The 26,439-nt window shown below is 40.9% G+C and overlaps 1 protein-coding gene across 1 annotated transcript; it reads left to right on the top strand.

Moving 5' to 3' along the window:
- The first annotated feature begins 567 nt into the window (after positions 1–567).
- Positions 568–26,398, top strand: ZFAND1 (zinc finger AN1-type containing 1). Its single transcript, XM_065903169.1, has 8 exons — positions 568–644; positions 3,761–3,803; positions 4,726–4,765; positions 7,600–7,727; positions 7,812–7,903; positions 9,011–9,132; positions 22,767–22,922; positions 23,016–26,398. The coding sequence occupies exons 1-8, from the start codon at positions 590–592 to the stop codon at positions 23,184–23,186; spliced, it is 807 nt and encodes a 268-aa protein (XP_065759241.1). The 5' UTR covers positions 568–589; the 3' UTR covers positions 23,187–26,398.
- Positions 26,399–26,439: the final 41 nt, after the last annotated feature.

The following is a 26,439-nucleotide window of genomic DNA, read 5'->3' as shown; positions in this document are numbered from 1 at the left end:
GCACGCAATCTCCCAGAAAACGGGTTATTTTTTCTAAGGACCGGGCGACAGGACTTCCACCCGCAGAAACGCCCAACAAGTCAACAACCCTTCCCCTGGCTCCGGAGGCTCTGACCGGCCCGTCCCTCTCGGCACGGGCCACACCCCCACCCCCGTCGGGCGCCGCGCGCTGCCTCGCCCCGCCCCTCGCCCAGCCAGCCCCTCGGCCCGCCCCCGTCCCACCTGCAGGCCCCGCCCCTCCCCGCCTGTTCCCAGCGGGCGCCGCGCGCTCGTAGCCCCGCCCCCGCCCCTGCAGGCCCCGCCCACCCCCCGCCCGCTCCCAGCGGGCGCCGCGCGCTGCCTCGCCCCGCCCCTCGCCCCGCCAGCCCTTCGCCCCGCCCCCGTCCCACCTGCAGGGCCCGCCTTCCCCGCCTGTTCCCAGCGGGCGCCGCGCGTTCGTAGCCCCGCCCCCTCTGCACAAGCCCGCCCCTCGCCCCGCCCCTCTCCCCGTTCCCACCTTCCTGCCCCGCCCCGCCCGTTCCCAGTGGGCGCCGCGCTCCGCCTCACCCCCCTCACCCCGCCCCTCGCCCCGCCTCTCGCGCGCGTGGAGATGGCGGAGCTGGACGTCGGGCGGCACTGCCAGGTGGAACGCTGCCGGCGGCTAGGTGATGCGGCGCCCCGGGGCCTTGGGAGTCTGGGCCGCGCTCTGCCTTCGGGGCGGCGGGGCGTGAAGGCGACGGCGCGGGGCGGAGGCTGAGGAGGCGCAGGGCGTGTCCCGCGGGCCCCGCAGTTGGCCGGGTCGGAGCCCTTCTGGGGGCCCTGGGGCCTGGGAGCTGCTTGTCCCCCTGAGGGGCCTGCGCGACTCCTGGAAGCACAGCCGGCAGCGCCCGCTCCGGTTTCCGAGGCCGCCTCGCCGAGGAGCCGCGCACGCCCGCCGCTGTCTGACGAGCCCGGGATGGAGCGCGTTTCGGTGTGGAAACCGGGAGGGTCCCCCGTCCCGCCGCGGCGACCTGGGTCCTCGTCCGCAGCCCTTCCGTTGTCTGTCAGGGAAGGATGGGCTGGGTCAGCTTTGAGTCTCGTTTTTGCTGGCTGCTCAGCGGACGGACTTCAGTGAGAAGGCCCCGAGCCTTGCCTTGGGAGCGTCTCTGCTCTCTCAGCTCTGTCTTTGGTTCTGACTGTCTCTGACTCAGTAAACGCTTACTAAGCACCTGCTTTGCTTCTGGCCCACGTAGGATGTGGCCATTTCCACAGAAAAGTTCTCAGGGTAGTTCGCTGCGTTTTAGAGCTTTAGTCAGGTGATGTTCAGTCTCTGCTGAACCGAGAGACCTTGTGACACACGGAGTCCACGCTCACGGGCAGAGTGAGTGTGTGGCACAGGCCTTAGGAACTGCAGCAGGCAAGTCCTGAAACCGAGAGCCACACAGAATGCCACCTGTCTCTGGTACCTGGCTTGCACTCCAAATGGGTGCTGTCACATCTGGCTCGTGCTGTTACACGAGCCAAACAAGTTTTCTCTCCCATTGCAGCTTCAGTCTTTGGTAGCAGGTACCCTGTCACTGTTGAGAAGGGCTCTGGGGTCTAGCTCAGAATTAGTGGGAGTGCCCCCAGTTGGTCAGTGATGACCTGTTGTGGACGATGGGCTAAAAGGCACAATCCCTACGAGGTTCTTGTTACTTACAGGACTCTGATTTGTAGCTTTCACCACTGACTGTCGTCCTCCGCCATCCTTCAGCAGGCAAGGACCGATGTTTCCTTGCAGACTCTCATAGGGAAGCTTAGCCGATTGGGTTTTGACCGTAAATTGTGTCAATCTGGTATACCTGATTATCAAGTCCATGATGTCTACCATCTGTTACATAGTTAATCTTCTTTTCCAACTTCTTCCAACTTAAGGTGTCTCTTAAAGTGTAAGCACTGAAATGAAGCCAGGGTCTGGCTCTTTTGGAGTTCAGATTTCTTGCAGACTCTAGTGGAGAGCAGTTAAGATTTAGAGGATATTGTGAGTGTACTAAATTTCATTTAGCTTCTGGATGAATAGGAGAATGTTATCAAGTGTTAGGAAATTACCTTAATCTTAACTCTTAGCCCTGGGTCCTCTTAGTTTGCATCTAATACTTAGTTGGTCACCAAAGTCTCTAAAAGTAGTAAGCATGTATATTTTCCCCATTTTAAAGAGACATACAGGTTTTGCAGAGTGATGTATATTTCAGTTTTCTTCTCTTTTTGACAGATGTATATCTACATACTTGGTATGGAACAGATGCTTACAGTACCATGCTTTCAGAACAATAGTGACAATGCATTAAGCTCACTTCTCAGGTGAGGGAAGAGCTATATTAGAGCCCTCTTGTCCCACAAGCAGCAAGTTGCCAAGGGTCCCTTTGGTTTACTGTGCATGTGTGTTAAGTCACTTCTTTCTGCTTCTGATGTCTGATTCTCTGTGACCCTGTGGACAGTAGCCCTCCAGCTTCCTCAGTCCATGGGATTCTCCAGGCAAGAATACTGGACTGGGTTGCCATGCCCTCCAGGGGATCTTCCCGACCCAGGGATTGAACTTGCGTCTTTTACATCTCCTGCATTAGCAGGCAGGCTCTTTACCACTAACACCTACAGGGAAGCCCTGGGTTAAAATAGGACCTCTTTTTTCTTTTGGGTTAGGATACCCTGTAGGATGAGATCTTTTAGAGTAATAGTGGCTTTCTCTTAAGTGCAGTACTTCCTGGTTTCATTTTGTAAAGGCAGTGTGATTAGATATATCCAGCCTCACTTGTCTGTGTACTGTAATTTATTATGGGGTACATTGAAAGCAGATTGGAGAATGAGCGATTATATTCAGTGATTTGTGGTCACTGCCACATCCAAAAACAGATACTTTACTGTGCTTTCCAAAAATTCACTTCCTGACTTAATTGTTGCTTAGTCCTAGCTTCATTGTTCCTTAACAGCAAGGAAAGGAACAGTTCAGGACTAAATTTTACACTATCAGTCCGTCTGTTTAATTTCTGGAATATATTTGAACATGTCCCTACCTCGTCACTCCAGGATTTTTCTCAGAGTTTGAGTATATTCAAAACAAGTGAATTGTTGTGCTTATTCTTGTTAATTACAGTTTTTATCTTACTATTCTTATCTTTTACATATCTCATTTAGTTTTTACAATTACCCTATGAAGTAAGTGTGGCATATAATACAGATATGGACACACATAGATATACATATACACACAGATGCACACAAACACAATGTACTTATGTCCTATTTTTATCTATATTACCTAATAATATATTTTTGATTTTGTATACATATACATGCACTATACCATATACTGTATCAAGAAATATATATATATATTCTGTGTGTGTGTGTATATATATGTAAAACCCAAAGCTCTACCTTTAAGTAACTTGCCCAGCATTGCTGGATTAGTAAGCAGTGCAATCAAAATTGAAATCCAAGATTGTCACTTCAAATGCAGAATTTTTGTGATATATGGTCCTCAGAAGCAACATCTGGTAAACCTGGGATAAACACTCCCAAGACTTCTTTTTTTCTGATTTAGTTTGTCACTGCAAGTAATATTTATCTCCTGATAATCTGGTTACTCTCAAGAGTACTTGAGGTTGTGATGGCTTTTGTTTAACCACTACTTGCTGCACTAGGATATTGTTCAAAAGGAAGGTTCTCCTGTAGCCACATTTCAGTACTTGATTTTTTTTACTTAAGAAACCTAAATCAAAACCAGTTACTGACCAGAACATATAACATTTTCCCTTTATTTTAGATTTTCTTCCATTTGTATGTGATGGATGTTCAGGAGTATTTTGGTAAGTTAAGGTTTTATGCAGGATTTGGGAGTAATTTTATTGTTTACAATATGAGATTTATTTCTAAAATCAGAATGATTTAAAATAGTTTGTACTTTAGCCATTGATATTTGATATTCACTAGAATAATCACTTGAGAAAAAAATAGATTAGTCATAGGCTCTGGTTACTTATGCATATATGTGGCTAGTCTTTAAACTTTCTATAGTTGTGTGTGTGACTTTTATGTAAAAGTTATGTATATTAATCGCAAGGAGAGAATATATCCATAATATAAAGAATATAATTTTAAAAATCCAATTATGATTATTAGTTTTTATTTTTATTAATACAGTGAAAAGAGCCCATCCTATATATTTCGTAAATTGGGTACTTTGTGCATACATTACATGCAATGTAAAACCTGGGAACAAATAAGAATTTTGGATATATTTTCAATTAAACTTTCAAGTATCAGGCATTTAATTTATTTAATAGAGCACTGAAAGAATAAGTTCTTTTCAGACAGTAGTTCAGAAAGACTTATGAGAAAGAAATAAAAATAGTACATGTTTTTAAGTCATTCAGAACTAGAATACTCCTTTGACATATTAGTATTGGTTATTTTTGAGAAATAAAAGGAATCAAAAGAGTGTGTTTTCACGCATCTTAAAACACTCAAAATAAAAAGGAAATTGAGAGGTGAATTATTTGTACTCACACTGAATTTGAACAGTAGTTGGGTTTTAAAACTTTTGAGACTACAGGTGCTCTGTCTTTTATTTGTCTTTTCAGTTTATTCTTATATGCAGAGTTGTTAATGTGGTGTGAGTGTAATTAATCTTAAGGATCTACCTACTAAATAGCTCAAGTTTCTGCAGTTATCTTTAAGTACATTATTTGATTACATTTAAATAAATACTTTTCTTTGTTGTTATTTAAGCCTTGAACACAGGAGCAGAGAGTCCCATAACTGTCCTGAGGTATGTTAATATCTCCTAGTGAAACATGTTTGTATTTCAGAATTTGATTCTGTTTATCTATTTATTTTGGTTGTGCTGTGTCTTCATTGCTGCTCACGGGCCTTCTCTAGTTACAGAGAATGGGGACTCCTCTCCAGTTGCAGAGCGTGGGCTCTAGGCACCGGGGTTCAGTGGGTGTGGCATTCAGACTCGGGCTCGTGGGCTTCAGTAACTGTGACTCCTGGGCCCCAGAACACGCAGGCTCCAGTAGCTGTGGCCCACGAGCTTCAGTTGCTCCATGGCAGGTGGAGTCTTTCTGGACCAAGGATCGAACACATGTCCCCTGCACTGGCAGGCGAACTGCCGTCCACTGTATTACCAGGGAAGTCTTGATTCAATTTAGTACCAGGGTACTGCAGATTAAAATTTGGCATACTAAATTGATTTATAAGAGACTGTTACTTTATATTTTTTCTCAATTTGCTTTAAAAATAAACTCGTCTACTTGGTACTTATAAATTTTTATTCTTATAATTTTCTTTCCTTTATACTACCGTTCTGTGTGGGTAGCCCACTTTTAGCTTCAGTCTCTGTATTTATAATTGTGTAATGGAATTGACATCCTCATCATATGCTGCCTCCAGTTTGCTTCACTGTTGTGTTCGTTTTCACCGGTGCCTGGGGTTAGGATTCTGTGGTAATAAATTGTGCTGACTCCATCAGCCTTAGATCATCAGGAGCAAACCTGTAGTCCAGCAAAGTCCCTACCATAATTCTGCCCACATCAAGAGATTAAAAAGACCTGTTAGATAAAAGCCAAAATATCATCTTTGTAACTGGTAAAGAATAAGTTGAATGGTGAAGCTTAATGTAGAACCAAAAAGATCTTCAAAGAAAATCCAGAATTCGGTGGATTTGCCACCCATCACAGCAATGTTGCACCAGGTTAGGCCTCTTAGGAAATAAAGAGAAAGCTGAGCCTAGTTAATTTTCTTGAATTTGTAATCAGAGAAGTTGCTCCACCTCCTTTGGGTTAGAGATCAGCAGGAAGTTAAACTGAATTTACTCCATTTGGAAAGAAGCATTTGCCTCCCATTTTGCAATTAATATTTATTCCTTCCCACCATTTACCAAACGCTTTACCAAGAATTTTTACCTCTGTTCTCTCAATTATAAAAATTAAGATTAAATGAGCTTTAGTCAAAATCTGGCCCTCTGAAGTTTTGGTGATTTGAGGGAAATAAAAATTAATTAACATATTGGTATTATTCAGGATTAACTGGAGAGAAATACTCAGAGTCGTATAGTAAACAGTATTTCTCATGTAGCTTATAAATCTCTGTACTTTCTTTTTTCTTGTGATATAATTTGCTTTCTATGAATGTCTCATAGAATGTCTCTCAGTTAGATCTTATTAATTAAATAGTGAAATAAAAATCTTCTACCTTTAGACCATTGAAACAAATGGAAAACAACCATTGAAACAAGTGGAAAAATGGTTGAGAAATTAATTCCAATGAGATGTAACTCTGTTTTTATAGAGGATACCCTTTGGTCATGGTTTTCAAGCAATTACCATTGACCCTTGAATGATACAGGTTTGAATTGTGTGTTTCCCCTCAAACGTGGATCTTTTTTTTTCTCTAAATACGTGCTGCACAAAGCACTGAACCTGCAGACACAGAATTGCAGATGTGGAAAGCTACCTGTGAAGACAGACTTGGATTTTTAACAGTGTGGAGAGTTTGTACCCTAAGTCCTGAGCTGTTCAAGGGTCAACTGAGTTCATTTAATTCTAGAAATCTGGTTACTTAGTACTCAAAATAGCCTAAGTGATCTGGACTTTTTTTTTTTTTTTTTTAAATTTCATAAAATCTTTTTCCTCTAGTATAATATTTGCTAGTAATACAGTAGGTGGCACTAGTGGTAAAGAATCTGCCTGACAATGCAGAAGATGTAAGAGGTGTGGGTTCTATCCCTGGGTTAGGAAGAGTCTCTGGAGAAGGAAATGGCAACTTACTTCAGTAATCTTGCCCGGGAAGTCCATTGGACAGGAGCCTGGCAATCCACAGTCCCTGAGGTTGCAAAGACTGGAACCAGCTGAGCATACACACAAAGAGTATTGTATCATTGTGCAAACTGTTTTTAACTGTATTATGGAAAAATATAATTTTAAGTGTTCTTTTACATATATTTAAGTCTCTAAAATCAGTGTGGAAAGTGGATATGATTTGTCATTTGAGGAGTGATGGACTGATTTCCTAGTCTGTGAAAGTCACTCTAGTCGTGTCTGACTCTGCGACCCCGTGGTCTATATACAGTCCATGGAATTCTCCAGGCCAGGATACTGGAGTGGGCAGCCTTTCCCTTCTCCAGGGGATCTTCCCAACCCAGGGATCAAACCCAGGTCTCCCACATTGCAGGCAGATTCTTTCCCAGCTGAGCCACCAGAGAAGCCCAAGAATACTGGAGTGGGTAGTCTATCCCTTCTCCAGGGGATCTTCCCGTCCCAGGAATCGAACTGGGGTCTCCTGCATTGCAGGAGGACTCTTCACCAACTGAGCTATTATTGGTACCTTGTGTAGCATGTTACAAAGTAGAAGACTAAACTTACAGAGAATGACAGAGTAGTCATTTTAACCTGGCTTAGAAGTTAAACACACCACAGTAGGGAGGTTTTGAAAATGTAGAGCAGTCGGCACAGTAGTCATTCTGCACACAGTTACTATAATCTGTGCAAGACTGTGTGGGTTGCTTTTATAAGTTGAAGCAAAAATGCTCTGGATGTCTAGAATAGATTTGTTGATTTGCTTTTAATGTGAAATATGATGGCATGCCCCCTTCCCCCTCTTCAGGTGGCTGTCCTCAGCGAGAGACCGAAGCCAGACACCCACGCCTCTCACGCGTGCTCCCTCAGGGGCTGTGCCGCGAGAGAGCTCGTGCCCATCGTGTGTCCTCGCTGTGAGAAGCGCTTCTGCCTGAGGTGACCCCGTGGCCGTTCAAACTGTGTGTCTGTCTAAGTCACATGCAAGCGCATGAACCAGTGTCACTCTCTTGTTGCTCGCAGACACCGTCATCAGCCAGATCACAACTGTGAAAACCTGGAAGTCCCTAGGCCTCGTATGGCTGCCTCTCAGAAGCTCGCCAAAGGCGTTGTTGGCAAGTATCTGGACAGCGTGTCTGATGTTTCCTCACTGCTGTATCCTCGTGAGCTCCCGAGCCCTGCTTGCCAGCCATGAAGGTGTTAGCCGCCCTGAGGGTTATAACTTGCTGTCGATTTTGAGGACATTCTTGTGACAGTATTCTTCACAAGTCTTACCTAGCCAATGGGGATTTGGAAATTCCATAGAAATATCCGGCAGGTATTCTCTTTTGCTGGACCACTTGTATCAGCTGGTTAACCATCTTGGCTAGAAATTACATTCATGAGGCTGAAGCAGTGGTTTACATTCTTCAAGACTAAAGTTAGGACTCCCTGGTGGCCCAGCGATTAAGAATCCACCTGCCAGTGCAGGGACACGGGTTTAATCCCTGACGCGAGAAGATCCCACATGCTGTGGGGCAGCCGAGGCCGTGTGCCCTGGAGTCCATGTTCCCCAAGAGAAGCCTGAACACCGCACCTAGGGAGGAGCCTCACTCGCCACGACTAGAGAAAGCCCGCGGGCAGCAGTGAAAGCCCAGCACGGCCGAAAATAAACAAGTAAAATTTAAATTAAAAAATAAAATGTAAAACGATTAAAAAAAAACCTTTAAAAAAATGAGAGAGAGAGATTCCTTTAAAAAAAAAAAAAGACCAAAAAAATAAAAAGACCGAAGTTTAAGCCTAGTCAGCTGTCCTGTGAATGTTGCTGATAATCTGACATATGTGGAAAGAATATATCTGTGTCGTTGACCAGTCTCACTGCCAACATACTCGACTGAATTTTCATTTTATATTAAGAATAGTAATTTAAATTAAATTCTATTAATTAAGTAAAAATCTTCTGCAACACTTCTCTGCAGAAGTGCTAGTGATTGCTTTGGATTAAATAGATTTAAGTCGGAAAGCACATATAACTTAAGTATTTTAATGTGTGGCTCACTTACATCCACTCAGTGGTATTTTTCCATTGTTCTTGTAAATATAATACCTAAAAAATGAATGTGGTCTCCGTATATCTCTAGTATATGTAATTTATGTATGTTTCAAGGCCACAGTTAGTAATAATAAAACTTTGAAAAATGTGCAAGTTCCTATTTGCTCATATCCTTATGCTTGCTTCTTAGATTCCAAGACAGGAGAGACAGCAAGTAAACGACGGAAAGGTGCAAAAAGTAGTGAAACAGCTGCAAAGGTAGCACTGATGAAATTAAAGATGCATGCTGCTGGAGATAAATCATTGCCACAGGTTGGTTTTAGATATTTAGGAAACAAAAAAGTTCCAGATACAATTGGGGCCCCCTTTGTACGCTTCCCTTTCATTAGTAACAACAAAACCTGAACTCAATATGTATGATTTCAAATATTACAAGGTATAAACCTGCATAAATAATAGTCTTAGGAGTTTTTTTTACGTTATAGAAATGGCAGAAAGCCATATGTATCCTTCTTCAACTTTTTTCTTTTACCCTTAGTATCATTTTTTTAAACATATATCCGTGCTGATATGTTCAGTCTCTTTCATTCATTTTGATAGCTCACACTTTTCTATAGTATGTATATACCACAGCTTATCTATTCTCTTGGTGAACACGATTCAGGTTTCTTTTCCAGGTTGTTTGCTGTTATAAACAGTTCAGCAGTGAGCACCCTGTGTACACAGGGGGACATTTCTCTAAGGCAGTTTCTTTCAAACCCCATATTATCACCTGTATTTTCCGTAACCACCCAGTACCTGTAGACCCATATACACACCTTAACACAGCTCCAGTAAGTGAGAGCTCGCCTTACAAGGATGTGTATTTACTCTGGTATTTTTCATTCTATTTAAACACTGTTGACTTTCTAGCCCCTGCAGGATTGAGACCATTAAAATGAAACATGCTATTCTGGGGAACATACCTAGAAATAGAAAACTGGAGAATGGGGTTTGCTCATCTTTGGCTTTATTAGATATCGTCCGTTTTTTTATTGTCAGTAATTGTACTGATTTGTCTCCTTGCAGCATCTGAGTTTCCTGCCTGTGTTGGGCATTCTTCATTATCACCAGTCTGACAGATTGAAATGGTACATCACTGAGGTTTACAGTTGACTTTCCCTGTGATTAGTGAGGCTCAGCTACTTTGCCTACATTTATTGGCTCTTTGACTTTCTCTTGTGAATTATTTGTTCACATCCTTTGTATGTGTATATCGTCTGCTAGGTTGTTTGGAACTTTTAAAAAGGTTTATAAGAGTCTGTATATTCTAAGTTCTGATCTTTTCTTGATTAAATATGTTGCACATATCTTCTCTCAGTCTATAGTGTGTGTTTACTTTGGTTTTGATCTCTTTAGTGATCCAGACTTTTTAAATTTTAATGCATTATATCTATTAATGATTTCTTTAGGATCGTAATTCTTAAAATGAGTTTTTTACTTACATTTTCCTTTAAAAGTTTTATCGCATTTTTTTGTTTAGCTTTTTATTCCATCTGGAACTTAATTGTAAGTAAGTAGAGGTAGAGATTTATTCCTCCCCCTCTCACCCAACGGGTTACTGATTGTCACAACATAAGAAAGTGAAGAGTTCATCCTTGTAATGTCGCTTCTGTTACACACCAGATTGTTCTGCATATGTGGGACTGGTCTGGGGATCTCAGTTCTGTTCCTTTGGTCTGTCTCTCTGCGTCAATATCGTTCTGTGTTAATCGTAGTAGCTTTTACAGTAGTAAGTAGGACGAGGCTGTCCACCTCATTCTTGGCTTCCAACTGTGTCTATTCTTGGCCATTTGTTCTTTTGTAAAAATTTTAGGACCACTTCATCTTGCTCTGTGAAATGGTGATTTTGATAGAAATTGTGCTCAATTTTAAGTAAGACAGTGGACATCTTTAAAATTTCATTCTTCCTTTTCATCTCCATAGTCTATCCCAACTTATTTAGGTCTTTGTTTATGTCTTTAAATAACATTCTATAATGCCTACCATACACATTTAGGGGTCTCTTCTTAAGTTTTTTCTTTGGCTCTTCATAATTTTTGCTACCATTATAAATGGTAACTTTTTTAAATTAACATTTTCTTAATTTGGTTATTGCTGATTGTTGTATAGTGTCTTTCTATCTAGCAAATAAACTCTAATAGTTCCCATATTTTGTAGATTTCCTGTCTAGTTTTCCATGCAGTCACATCTTCTGCAAATGATAATTTTGTGTGGTATTTGTTTTTGTTTTCAAATTTTCTTCTCTATTACTCTTCCTCCTCCTCATTATTCTTTGTGTTACTGTATTGTTTGAAACCTCCGCAACAATGTTAGATAATGTAAGTGATAGCAGGGGTCTCCATCTTGTTTCTGACTTCAATTCCAATAATTCTAAAGTTTCATCACTAAATATTATATTTGCTGTAGATTTTTTGATCGTAGCCTTCCACGGGTTAACAATATTTTTCTATTCCTAGGAATTTATATCAGGAATGGTTATTAAATATTGCTATAATTTTTTTCCTCCATATAGTAAGATGATTACATAGAGGTTTTTTTCCTTATTAATGTAATAAATTACATTGATCATCTTCTGTTGTGAATCACCCACATATTCTTAGATAAACCACTTGACTCTGGTATATAATTTTTTTAAAATGTACTGCTAAACTATTCACTAATATATTATTTACTGTTTTGTCCTGACATTAGTAGCAAAAAAAATTAGTTGAGTAGCTTTCCCTTTTCTATTCTTTGAAATAGATACATATTGTCCTTGAAGGTTTGGTAATAGTTGTTAAAACCTTCAGATTTGTTGCCTTTTGTAGGGGGAGAATTTTGAATACTAATTAATGTGTTAAGTAGTTCTCTGATTCATTTGGATAATCTATGTCTTCTGAAATATATGCTGGGAAATAACATTTTTCTTAAAAATTTCTGTTAAATACAGATTTTTTCAGCTTATTGTTATGTTCCCAAGTCTCTGTTGTGTCTTTCACTAGTCATTCTTAATATTTTTCAATTGTACTTTGATTTCCCTTTGAACGGACTTGCTAGAGGTTTATGTTTACTTTTTTAATTGGCATTTAATTTTTTTCAAAGAATCATGTTTTGGTTTTATTGACTTCTCTATTGTTTCTTTGCTTTCTGCTTTACCGATTTTGTTGTTATATTATTGTTTCCTTTTTCTGCTTTGTTTAGATTGCCTCTGATGTTGTTTTTCTAACTTCTCACACTGAATGGTGAGCTTACTCTTTCAGCCTACTTATTTGGGTGTTTTTTTCTAGGGGAGGTGACTTTATTTTGGGTTTCCTGTGGCACTAGTGGTAAAGACTCCACCTGCCACTGTAGGAGACGTAAGAGATGTGGGTTCGATCCCTGGGTCAGGAAGATCCCCTGAAGGAGAGTGTGGCAACCCACTCCAGTGTTCTTGCCTGGGAAATTCCATGGACAGAGGAGCCTGGTGGGCTACAGTCTCTGTGGTCACAAAGAGTTGGACGCAACTGAGTGACTTAGCACACATGCATGCAGCTTTATTTTAATACAATTTCAAACACAGAAAAGTTTTAGACTAGTACAAAGAGTGTTTTCATACTGGGTACCCAGATGTTCCAATTACTTACATTTTGCCCTATTCTTTATTTAATGTGCAGTCATTCTGTTTGTCCATATGTATATGTGTGTGTGTGCTTAGTAATTTTTGGTCAGCTTGATCTATCAGGTTCTGAAACAGATGGTATTCAATAAAATCTCTCACTGTAGCTGTGGTTTTGTCAATTTTTTTTTCCTATAATTCTAATAGTTTTGCTGAGTTCTATATTATCAGGTACATTTAGTTTTTTCATCATTATGTCTTCAGTATGAATTTTTTGCCTTAAATCTATTTTGATTTGTGATGATGTTTCGCTGCCTTTTTTTGGTGAATAATTACTACTCTGTGTGTATTCCTTTGTATTCAACTTTTCTGTGTTGTTTTATTTTTAAGGTGTTTCTTGTAAGCTGTATGTAGCTGGACTTTGTTTTTTTAATCCAATCTGATAATATCTCTCTTTTATAGGTGAGTTGAACCCATTTATATTTATTATGATCACAAGCATTTAAATACATTTCTTCTATCTTATGTTTTTTTTCCTGATCATCCTTTTGCTGTTATTATTTCTTTCTTTCCAGTCATCTTTTATATTGATTGAATTTTCTATATTCTCTTCTATTCTGCTGGTCTAGAAACCATTGATTATAAACTTCTTTTAATAATTTTTTTAATGTTTCTTTTTTGAAGCATTTTTAAGTTATAGAAATACTGCATACTTTTAACAAGGGTAACTTAAAAACTATATAAGGGAAAAAAGCCCAACACACCCTCCTGTGTCCACGTCCATCCCACTAAAGCAGTGGTTCTCAGCCGAGGGTGGTTGTGCCCCTCGGGGAGACCTGACCGTGTCTGCAGACAGTTTCGTTGTCACCCCGGGCACGGGGATGCTCTCGTGCCGCTCAGGTCCCGCAGGGCGCAGGGCAGCGCCACAGGAAAGCGTCATCCAGCGTGAGGGGTCCGCAGTGACGTAACTGAGGGGGCCTGCTCTGGAGTGTCCAGTACTGTCATTCACGTTACTGTGCAGCTCTTTTATGACTTAAAACATAATAGCAGAAATTTCTGTAGCACTTACTTTGTTCCAGGCCCTCTTTTAACACTTTTAATCCTTGCAGCAGCTTGTGAAATATATACTATTATCTCTGCCTGATAGATGATATAATTGAGGCACTAAAATGTTAAGTAACTTGGCAGTAACACAGCTAGTAAGTGGAGAACTGCGAATTGAATCAGGCAGGCTGGCTGAGAAACCATGTTCTCAGCACACTTAATACTTTATCACAGAGCATGCAGGTCTGTAGATAGAACTTTTCCCCCTGCATCATTGTTTGTGTGTGTTTATACATATATGTATGTATTGACATAAGTTATTTGTATATATCCACACCCATGTATATATTAATATAAGTGTCTAATTTTACATAAATGAAAGTATCTACTGGTATATGTATGCAAAGATATAAAGAGTGCTTTAGGACCACTGTTTCATTAAAAGGGCATTATATTCGTTTAGTCAACACTTTTTTTGAATACCTGCTATAAATCAGGCCCTGGGGATATGACAGTAAATTGTTAAAACAAAGTCCCTGCCCATATAGAGCTTATATTCCAGTAGGATGAGATGATTATTTAATGTATACTACAATTTTCAGATAATGATAAAGCCTATAAATAAAAATAAAGCAGGTTTCAGATAGATAATATATTCTTTCAGCTCTATATATTCCTGTATATAAGTTTCTGACAGCAGTTCCTCCAAGGGATCTAGTATGGTTCTAAATCATTTTCTTCAAAAGATGGACAATCCAAGGTATCATGAGTTTCATTACCTTTTTCCTGTTAATAAACATTCTCTTTGTTTCCAGTTTTGGTGACTAGTTTCCTGTTTCTGATTTCCTGTGTCTGTGAGATAGATTCCCTGGAGTATGTTTGCTGTGTCCAAGGGTATGTCTATTTTAAATCTTTATAGATGTTGTCAACCTGCTTTACAAAGAATTTGCAACAATTTACATTTCTACCATCAGTAATTATGATAGTGAACTTTTATTGACTGATTACATCATGCCAAGCATTGTCTTGTGGCTCCGGGTTTTTTATCTCCCTTAATACTCAGGACTATCCTGTGATATATTATTATCCTCATTTCACAGATGAGTAATCTGAAGTGTTGTTAAGATCACTCACCTGGGCAGACCCTGCCATCCTGCCCTGTTTAGTATACTGCCTCTTGCGGTCATACATGAGCATACCTCTCCTCTCCGGAGGTGTCCAGTAACTGTTTATATAATCTTTTTAAATGTATTCCAGTCTAATGGCTGTGAAAAGGTATCTTCTAATTGTTGTATTTTGGGTTTCCTTGACCATTGTTCAGGTTGCTATTGTTCAGTCGCTAAATGAAGTCCGACTCTCTGTGACCACATGGACTGCAGCACACCAGGCCTCCCTGTCCTTCACCATCTCCCGGAGCTTGCTCAAACTCATCTCCATTGAGTCGGTGATGCCATCCAGCCATCTCATCCTCTGTCGTCCCCTTCTCGTCCTGCCCTCAATCTTTCCCAGCATCATGGTCTTTTCTAATAAGTCAGCTCTTTGTGTCCTTGTGTTCAGTAGCCAAAGTATTGTTCAGTTTAAGTATCTTTTTATTATGTTCATTGGCTGTGTGTGAATGCTCTTCCCTGAATTGCCCGTGCATATCCTGTGATCATTTTTCTTTTACATTGTTATTTTTATTTCACTTTTATTTTGCTTCATCAACTGTGGAAATTCTTGGAATAGAATAGATATTGATCCTTTCTATAATCAGTCTGCTTTGGAAACTTTTTTTTCAAAATCTATCAAATAATCTTGATTTTGCTTATGTACCTTATTGACATATCATTGTTCTAAATTTTTCTAGGGTCTGTCTTTTCTTTCATTTCTGGTTTGGTTTTCTTAGGGTTTTCATTTTATTTTTATCTGTCTTTAATAGGTCTGGAATTTGACTTTAACATATTATATGAGCTAAGGATATTTTCTTCCAGTTGTTTAGTTTTGCCCACTAATTATTAAATAAATCATTTTTGTCTTATTAAGTTGAAATACCAAATATCACCTTCATGTTAAATTCAAGATTTATTTTTTACTAGGTTTGTTTTTGGATTTCCTATTCTAATTCCTTATCTGTTTTTTCCTCATATGTTAATACCAAGTTGACTTCATGTAATAAGTTTATAGAGTGTTCTAACATATGATCATGTAAGTCTCACCCATATTTTCCCATATTTTGTCTTAGCAGTTCTTTTCTCTTTTGGTTTGTTCATCCATATGGACCTTACGATTATTATATACACTTTTTTTTAATCCATCTTGGGATCTCTGTGGTTGTCATGATGGGACAAGGTTGTCAGTGACAGACTCCAGCAGATACTGTTGAAGGATGTAGACTCTTTGAAAGCAAAAATGGAGAAACGGAGAAAAAACCTTATGAAAAGCAAAAAAGAACACAGCTTGATCTTAGAATGTAGTTTCTTATATCTGTCACTGTTTCCCACAAGGATGTAGGCTGTGAATAACAGTGCCTACAGAAGCCTGATTGCATTCTCAGGAGGATTTCTTACCCTGTTGGCCTCGTCCTCTTTGTGCTGGGGATTCTGACTCCCTCCTTACCCACCAGGTCTAAGTAATTGATACAAAACCTCCTTTGTATTATCAAGTGATTTCTGCAAAGTTAGGTAAAGTAAACTCAATTTCCCAGCAGCGTCTGTTCACAAGTCCTGACTGAGGATCATTCCTGAGGGTTTCTCTGAATTTGCTTTACATGATATATATTAATTTTGAGAGAAATGACATTTTTATAACATTATCTTCCTGTCTACGAACTTTATGTCTTCTCTTTTATTTAGATCATATTTTATTGCCTTCTGTAACATTTTATATATTTTTCTTCATCTAAGTCTTATTCCTTGTTGAATCCACCTGCAATGCAGGAAATGTGAGTTTGGAAGGTCCCCTGGAAGAGGGGCGACCCTCTCCAGTACTGTTGCCTGGAGACTCCCATGGGCAGAGGAGCCTGGTGGGCTACTGGTAACCCGTAGGGTCACAGGGAGTCGGACACGACTGAAGCTACTGAGCGCACGCACACATAAACATCTCCAGTTATCTCACGGATTTTCTTTCTTTGGTGAACAGAATATTTCCCTGTACCTGTTTCCAGAACTTACTGTTAACATAGGAAAAAAGGTCTTGATTTCTGTATATTCATTGTATTCAATCACTACATCAAATTCTTATATTTATTTTAGAAGTTGTTTTGTTTTTGCCTTTGATTTCCTAGGTATACAATTCCATCCCATTGGCAAGCAGCTTTAGTTTTCACCTTTCAATAATTTGTTCATTTTCTTGTACTATATTATATATAATCTCCAATATAATGTTTTGTAATAATGGTGATAAGAGGCATGTGCTTATATTTAAAATTTTTGACATATATAATTAAATACCAATTCTTCTCTCAAAATCTAAAGTTACTTGAGATTGTATCCTCTTGAATAAGACCAAGAGTTTGACATGTTTTCTGCAGTTGAGTATCTCCCATCTCATAGACTTTGTTTATGCACATGATTTTTTTTAAGTCAGTTGCTTTTTAAATTTGCCAATATATTTTTTGAGTTTCTTTTTTTCTTAAGACTCACTTTTATTTTGGCTCAAGCACATTCTTTAGTAGTTCATTCGTCAAGGGTCTTTGTGGTAAATTCTTTCCATCTGTTCTGTCTGAAACTGCCCTTATTTTCCCCTCACTTGAGTTGGATTGTCTATTTGCCTTTCTCAGCTCTTCTAATAAACTGTTCATTGACCTCTTTTGTTTATTGTTTGGGAAGTATGTGCTGTAGATCTTACTCTTGTTGCTTTATGGGTAATCTATACCTTGTTTTATAACTTAAGATTTTTGTCTATGATATTTTACAATTTCAGTGCAAGGTTTCTAGGTATGGGTTTGTTTTAGTTACACAGCTTGACCTTGAGGTGCATTTTAGCTGTTGATCCTTACCCTTAGAAAACTATTGTTGTTTTCTTTCTGAACATTGCTTCATTTTCTTCTTTTCTGAAATTCTTATTGGACATGTTTTGGGGATGTATAGTTTCTATATGTCTGTTTGTGTTGCCTTCTAGATGACAGCCTCAAATCCATCTTTCAATCAGTTAAGCCTTTTTATTGAATATTATAGAAATTTATTGTTTGGGTTTCTTATTTCAGAAACTGTATTTTTAAGTTTTTTTATTTCTAATTGGTTCTTCATAGCTTTTCTTTTTTTTTTTCAGTGTTACAGCTCTATTTTATTTAGAAGTTAGCAGGATAATCCATCCTCAAAGCGTGAGGGCATGCCAACTCAAAGACGCGAAGAGAATAGAGTGGAGGAGCGTGACGGCGCACAGGGGAGAGAGCGAGAGAGAGGGAGGGAGAGAAAGCACTTTGGCTTCTCCTTTTATATGTTTTTCCTCCCCCTAGGCCTGCCCTATGCAAATTGGGCTTAGCCAGGAGTGCTGTTTGTTCTACCTGAAGTCTTCACTCTGGGCCTTCCTTTGACCTTTCTTTGTTCTCTTTTCGCAGGCTTTTCCCTTCCTTGTCTTTTAGCCACCACCATTTTGGACTCTTTTTCCCTACTCTAACTACCTAACATCCCCCACTTTCTTTGGGAATAGGGCCGTCAAGGTCTTTCTGGCTACATCCTGCTGAACTGGGACAGCGAGGGGTATTGGGCCTCCCGCTCTTGCTAGTCTCAGGCCTGAGTCCTCGTAGCGGTGTCCGTCTAAGGGTGAGTGCTATTTTCCATGGTCAGCTGTAGTTTTGTATCTTTGTTGAACTGGCACCACATGTTGTAGCTTGTTTATCCGGCTCTTCTTTTTCCATCTAAGACAAAGCTGCTTCCATCAGTGTACCAGATTTCCTTAGGATTGGCCAGAGGATCTTCTGACAATCCCTCTCAGGGTTTTGTCCAGTGGTCCAAGGTTTCTGCCACATCCAGTTGCACCCTTGGCTCCAGCCCTATGATGGTTATCTGTGACAGGCGGGCTGGCTGGAATGGGCTACTTCAGTCCTGTTGAACCATCATGAGGGAAGGCTTGGCGCTTGACCTTGAGGCTCTTGGGTCCCGAGGGCAGAGTGCCACCCAATGTCCCAGTTGATGGCATTTGTAGCAAGCCGTTCTAGGAGACTTGTCAGGGTTTGGACACTCTTTGGCCCAGTGCCCCGCCTGTCTACAGATTAGGCATTTGCCTCATGCCTTGTCCTTCAAGGAATCAGGGTGTGCCATCGGGCTTCCCTGGAGGGCGACCGGCATCTGGGCATGGCTTGTCTCTTTTCTTCTCTCCCTCTCCTTGGCCTTGGCCTCCTTCTCCTGTTCTCTGTTATAATAGGTATTGGGGGCTGTCTGGACCACCTCATCTAAAGAGGTAGCAGGTTCCTGCTGCTGTAGCTGTTGTAACTGAATTCTGATATCTGATGCACATTGGGACAGGAATTTGTCCTTTAAAATCACCTATCTCTCATAAGAGTCTAAGGCCAAATTGGTAAACTTTTGGAGGGCCTCTTTTAGCCTTTCCAGAAAGGCAATGGGGATCTCGTCGGGCTCCTGAGTTATTGTTGAGACCCAGGCATAGCTGATTACTTTTTGTTGGGCTGCGTTCAGTCCTGCCTTCACACAGATTAGAAAATGATCCCTTTCCCAGGTGTGCTCAGGGTCATTATAATTCCAGCTAGAATTGGAGGAGGGGACTGCAGTTTCCCCTACTGGGTATCTATCACTTGACACGTGAAGCCCCGTTGCATACCTTCAGGCTTCCTTTAAGACCCTAGTATGTTCAGGGTCAAATAAAGTTTGACAAAATGTGACCATGATGTCCTTCCACGTCAAGTCAAAGGCCAAGGTAATATGTTGGAACATATCTATGTATTTGCCTGGGTCATCTGTATAGCTTCCCAGGTCTTGTTTGATCTGTCTTAGTTCTAAGAGGGAGAAGGGCTTATGGACCCGGTTTGGTCCAAATTCTCCTCCAGCCAACTCGAGCTGGCTTTTGTAGAGGGGGGTGCTCCCGGATATAGGGGCACGTTTGGATACCAGACAACTCGGGAGTTGTGGGAGGCTCCAGTCTCTTCGGGGTCATGGGAGGTGAGCCTTTACCAGGGCGGGAGGGGGGGGGGGTTCCTCCTCTTAGCTGCCTGTGCCTAACACCATCTGCCTAGTAGAATCACTTTTAGGGCGTACAACAATCCCATACTTAAGACATAGTTCCTTCATATCTCTTAGTCAAAAGAAAATTTGGACATGAGGGATCTCTGTCCACTTCCCTTGTCTTTTGCAGAATAATTCTAGTTGCAGGATGGTATTGTAATTTAAACTCCCATCCTCAGGCCAGTGTTCCTCATCCCCCAGTGGATATTGTGGCCACGCAGTGGCACAAAAGAATTTTAAGCGACTCCTCCTCAGAGTTAGAGGATCAAACAGCTTCCAGTTATCAAGGATGCATCTCAAGGGCGTCTGCCCGGAAGTGGATTGGTTATTTCCCATTTATCGCGTTGTCTCTCAGTGAATTTTTGCAATGAGACATCAGAGCCTGAGCTTCATTAGTTTTGGCCGGGCTTGAGTCCTGGGAGAGAGCTTAACCGGAGGTGTTCCGGAATCCGAGGCTGAGCCTCATGAGGTTTCTGCTGAGTTCGTTTTTTGCTGTCCCGGTCTCCAGCTCGATGGGCCTCTTGTACTGGGTTCTCTTGCACTGGGCCTCTTGCACTGGGTTTTCTTCATGTTCCACTTCTACCACGGGAGCTTTCGCTAAGTTGGGCTCCTGCTGTGCTTGGTCTCCTCCTGGTGGGGGCCGCGCCGAGGTGGTTTCAGCCAGGTTAAAAACGAGTCACGGCACCATAGATGCCAGGTGAGTGTATGCTCCTCGGTTCTGGCTCCTCACAACAAAGATTTGGAGCGACGGACATTAAAACCCTCAGAGCGTCACAGCTCTCGGGTCTTGGACAGACCGTGTTATAGCTCTTAGACAAATCAGTGTTACAGCTCTATTTTATTTAGAAGATAGCAGGAGAATCCATCCTTGAAGCGTGAGGGCATGCCAACCCAAAGACACGAAGAGAAGAGAGTGGAGGAGCACACCAGTGTGTGGGAGACAGAAAGAGAAAGAGCGCATGCACCTGGGGGAGAGAGAGACACAGAGAGAGAAAGAGAGAGAAAGAGAAAGAGTGCACGCTTGCGGAAGAGAGAGAGAGAGCTCTTCATAGCTTTTCATATTTCATTTCTGCCTGTTTTGGTTTTATAACTGTTCTGTTTTTATGAATATTCTTTAATTTTTCTCATTGTTCGTCCTAAATAGGGGCTTCCCGGGTAGCTCAGTGGTGAAAGAACCTGTTTGCCAATTCAGGGAACACAAGAAATGCCAGTTCGATCCCTGGGTCAGGAAGCTTCCCTGGAGGAAGAAATGAGAACCCGCTCCAATGTTCTTGCCTGGAGAATCCCATGGACAGTGGAGCTCAGCGGGCTACAGTCCGTGGGGTCACAAAGAGACAGAACTGAGTGACTGACCACCCACAGATATCCTAAATATCTCTTTAAAATGTCTTTTTCAAGTTTAGTTTCTCCTGCCCATAATAAGCTAAGCTTTGATTTGTTTCGAAGTTTCAGCTTCAAGCTTCAGCATGTTCGTGTTGAGGAGCAGTTTCTTTCTGTGTCTCTGCTGTCTCACTCAGCTCTCCCCAAGTCTCGCCTTTTCTTCCACAGGCCCACCTACCCACGCCCTCTGTTCCAAACCCAAGTCTGAGGCTGACGGTTTCTGCTTCTGCTCTGCAGAGATGTTTGGCCTACTGCAGATGCATTACTGAGCTGGAGGCTTTGGCTCCGTTCCCTCCGAGGAGGTTGCATCTGGCCTCGCTGAGTGTCGGCTTTGTGAGCAGTCGCCTGTCGGCCAGCAGCAGTGACTTCCTAAGCCTCCTCTGCCGGAGGGCCTGTCCCACACCGGCCGCTGCCTCCAGGCAGTCGGCCAGAGGCAGGGGCCCCTCACCCTGTATACTTGCTTTTTCTTGTTAACCCGCCTCTTCTGAGCCCTGGGGCCTATGGATCAGCCTGCCTGCTGTCACTCTGCATTTCTGTTTCATTTTAGATACTCAGGCATAGTTATTTTTTTACTTTTAGGTGAGGGTATATCTTTTAAAAATTCTCTTTTCATATGTATGCTTTTATTGCCATGTTACTGGAGCAAGAACTGTGAGGTTACAGAGTTTTCCCAAAGTTTGAATTTCCCATAATTTCGTCTTTTCCTGTTATCTGTAATAACGCATTCCACTGGTCTTTAACAGATCTAAATTTCTTAGTGCTGAGATGGAAATTGTGTTGAATCTATTATTTCTTAAAATAATTGTGATCTCTCCCTATAACTGAGAAACCTTCCAGTTATGCCAAAATATTTATTGTAGCAGGAATTGGTCTATAAAGCCAGTACTTTTTTAAAGTGATTTTAGAAAAGAAGGGTAGCTCAGAAGCTAAATACCCTTGCTTCTATTCTTGTTTCTTACATTTGTAATTTTGCAAGAAAATACAATATATAAGAGGCATATAGGGTATAGAATACTAGAGGAGCCATCTCTGAATTTCCGAGTTTCTCTCTTGTTGACATGATGCTTCTCTGATTTTTAAAGTTTCTTCTTTTCTCAGAGGCCCTGCTGTCGCTAAGTGTGTACTGAGGTCTTTCAGGTGAGCAGAAATGTATGTGTATCAGGAAGTTTCAGTTGTAAGAGACAGAAACTTGACTGAAGCTCACTAGCCATTTCTTTTCTCGTATAATGGGAAGTAATGCGTTGATCTGGTCTCACAAGATAACTGAATTCCAGGACTCAAATGCTGTTGAGAGAAGCCATCTGTTTTCTTGACTTCTCTCTTTCTCTGTGTTAGATTCACTGTTTTTCCTTTGAAGAAACTTTTCCACATTGGTTCAGGAGTGGCTGAGAGGCATGGGGGATAACTGCAGAAACCTTTGGATTTAATTTAGCAAGACTTTTTAAAAAAAACCTCTGAAAAAATTGTTGCTCTTCCCTACCCCCCGGTTTTGAATGCAAAATCCCAGGAAATGATTAGCCTAATTTAGGTCACATGCCTATTTTTGCACAGATCATCCAGACTAGGGACTTAGGTTCTCTGCCCACACATTTAGATGGATGCTGGGATTCTATGATTGTCTTCCCAAAGTTGTGTCATTAGAGGATAATGCTTCTCTGGCCAGGAGAAGCAAGGAAGAGATATCACCAGACAAAACCAGATGTCTACCTCATGTATATAACCTGTATTTTAACTTCTTATCTTTACAGACGGAAAGAATTTACTTTCAGGTATTCTTACCTAAGGGGAGCAAAGAGAAGAGGAAAGCCATGTTCTTTTGCCGAGGATGGAGCGTCGGAAAGGCCACAGACTTTGCAGCTTCTTTAGCCAGCCTTAAAAATGACAACAACAGACTAACAGCTAAGGTAACAACAGGGTATAACTTGCCCCTGAAAGCTTTAGAATGCTCTATAAAGCATGTTTATTTACTGCCTTATGACGTATTTCTGTCTTAACAGAAATTGAGGTTATGTCACAGTGTCTCAGGAGAGGCCTTACCCTTGGATCATATTTTGGAAACCTGGATTGCTAAGGAGGATTGTCCTTTGTACAATGGTGGAAATATTATCCTGGAATATCTGAGTGATGAAGACCAGTTTTTAAAAAATGTTGATTCTTACTTGGAATAGCCATGCAGGGACTCAAGCCAGAAATCAAGAAGAAAATTAAACATTAGTCAACTTCTTTTACTACAAATACTATGTATATATATATATATTTTTTTAAAGTTCATTTTGAATTCCATTATGTCATAATTTACATTATTAGTCTTCTATTAAATTGAATTTGAATTTTTGTGTTTTCAAGTGTAACCATTAACTGACATCCAGTTATTAACAAATCCTTGTACCTAATTAACTTTTATTAGTTTATGCTGTAATTACAACAACAAAGTTGTATTTCTCATTTGGTTAATGTCAGCTTTGATGGGCTGTGACTCTGCTCTATGTTATCTTTACTCCAGAATCTAAAATGAAGCTGTGACCCTTTTGGGGGACATTACCATTCTTATTGACTATGCCAAAGCCTTTGACTATGTGGATCACAATAAACTGTGGAAAATTCTGAAAGAGATGGGAATACCAGACCACCTGACCTGCCTCTTGAGAAACCTATATACAGGTCAGGAAGCAACAGTTAGAACTGGACATGGAACAATAGATGGGTTCCAAATAGGAAAAGGAGTACATCAAGACTGTATATTGTTACCCTACTTATTTAACTTATATGCAGAGTACATCATGAGAAATGCTGGACTGGAAGAAGCACAAGCTGTAATCAAGATTGCCAGGAGAAATATCAATGACCTCAGATATGCAGATGACACCACCCTTATGGCAGAAAGTGAAGATGAACTAAAAAGCCTCTTGATGAAAGTGAAAGAGGAGAGTGAAAAAGTTTGCTTAAAGGTCAATATTCAGAAAACTAAGATCATGGCATCTGGTCCCATCACTTCATGGGAAATAGATGTGGAAACAGTGTCAGCTTTATTTTGGGGGGCTCCAAAATCACTGCAGATGATGATTGCAGCCATGAAATTAAAAGATGCTTACTTCTTGGAAGGAAAGTTGTGACCAACCTAGATAGCATCTTAAAAACCAGAGACATTACTTTGCCAACAAATGTCCATCTAGTCAAGACTATGGTTTTTCCAGCAGTCATGTATGGATGTGAAAGTTGGACTGTGAAGAAAGCTGAGCACTGAAGAATTGATGCTTTTCAACTGTGGTGTTGGAGAAGACTCTTGAGAGTCCCTTGGACTGCAAGGAGATCAGTCCTGGGTTTTCATTGGAAGGACTGATGCTGAAGCTGAAACTCCAATATTTTGGCCACCTCATGCAGAGAGCTAACTCATTGGAAAAGATCCTGATGCTGGGAGAGATTGGGGGCAGGAGGAGAAGGGGACGACAGAGGATGAGATGGCTGGATGGCATTACCGACTCAATGGACATGGGTTTGAGTAAACTTTGGGAATTGGTGATGGACAGGGAGGCCTGGTGTGCTGCAATTCATGGGGTCGCAAAGAGTCGGACACAACTGAGCGACTAAACTGAACTGATCTGAACCATTCTTATGGTAGAAGAAAGAAATGGCTGTTAGAAGATAAGACACATGACCTTTTGCTTTAAGCAAGACACGTGACCAAGCCTAGCCTCATGGGGCGGGGAACTATAGCCTTAGTATCTGCCTCCGTTATGATGTGTAAATTGATGTGTATACATGTATCATAGAAACTTAGAGGTCATCTCATTCACTCTACAAAGTTTGTAGATGAGGAATCTCAGGCCTAGGAAGGGTTTTTTTTTATTTGTTTGTTTTTTGTTTGAAATTATTTTTTTGTTGTCACCTAAGTGCTTTGGGGTATATCTCTGATAAAAACCCCCTCCAGTGACTTCATCATTTTGTCAGTATGGACATATTACAGTAAAAAGGAAGATGGGATAGCTGAAGTTTATTACAGGCCCTTTATATATACCCAAGCACAACACATGCCAAAAGTTACAACCTTGTACCAGCACATTAAGATTAATGCTCCTGACTGATGTCTTCCATCTGTACTCAGCAAAGTACCACCGTAGAGAAGGGATGGAAATTATTTCTGTTTGTTATCTGTCCCTTTCTTACTTTGCAACAGACAGGGGTAGTGGCTGTAGGTTTTCTTAAGGGAATAAACTCAGAATGTTTATTTCGCCTCTAATTCTTTCTTCATACTGTTTTCATGCAGTGAATGGAGGTAACTTCTGATTTCTATCCGCTGCTTATACATTCATTTATTAACCAAGTTATTCAAGTACCTTCTCAATGTAAGGATTTGATTCTAACTGCCACGGTGGATACAATGAAGAGATAGATGGATACGTAATTAAATCTATAATACAAAGCAGTATGGCAAGTGCCAAATGAATATATAGTAAGTGCCATTATACTCTAATAACTCTTTTATCAGAAACCAGGAGAACAGAACTAAAAATAATCCTTAAATATGTTACCATATACCAGAAAGTTTTAATACCAACTAATACCTTAGCATCTGTCATAATTACTTGCACATAGTAAGCTGACCAACACGTCTCATGAATTGAGCAAAAGCTAAATATCCCAGAAAAAATACCAATGGGGGTTGGAAAGAGAGGAAGTAAGGCGCAGAGATTGAGCTAAACTTAAGGAGACCAGAGAAGAGGTCCTGTCGTGATGAGAAAAGAGGAAGCAGTGTGAAGGAAAGGACTTACTTAAATCATCGGAAGTCTGATCTCGGATAGTTGAGCGGACTCGTTGGAAGACGCATGTGCCCGCATTCTTGGAGGCGCTGTAGATCCAGCATGCAGGGAGGGGCTGCAGCCTGGGCAGCCTTCTGAAAAGAGCATCGTTGTGGGCAGGAGAGGAAGCCCCTCGAGGGTCTCACTCCAAATGACTCTTGAAATCCGACGCCTTTCTCAGGCTTTTAAGGCTTGAGTCTGCTTAATATAGTTCTAAGGTTGACTGTACCCACCTTCCCCTTTAGAGTCTTTTCACTGCTCACAGGCAACTAGAACTAAAAGTAGAAAACCCACAAATTGAAAAAAATTTTAAACTCAGATAAATATTTAACCTACATGATGATAGAAATGAGTTTAGTTGTCATGTAAGCAGCCAGTAAATACAAGTGAATAATGAACTACTAGATTTTCCCCAGCTTTGTCAGATTTTATTCGGGATAGTTTTAAGGAGAAGGGGAGAGGCTACAGATGGAAGGATCTGAGGAAAGTAAAATTTACATTTCACACCTCTTTGACGTGGGAGACAATAATTGTGAATTAAGATATTTGGTCACATAACATAAAGGTAGCTTTGGTTTCAAGTTCTTCATGTTTGTTCTTGTCTTTTTAAACCAGGGAAGTTCCC

This window comes from Muntiacus reevesi, chromosome 12 (genome assembly GCF_963930625.1).
Source record: "Muntiacus reevesi chromosome 12, mMunRee1.1, whole genome shotgun sequence".
Classification (NCBI taxonomy): domain Eukaryota; kingdom Metazoa; phylum Chordata; class Mammalia; order Artiodactyla; family Cervidae; genus Muntiacus; species Muntiacus reevesi.
Note: the sequence above shows the minus strand (reverse complement) of the source record. Positions and strands in the feature narration are given on the sequence as shown.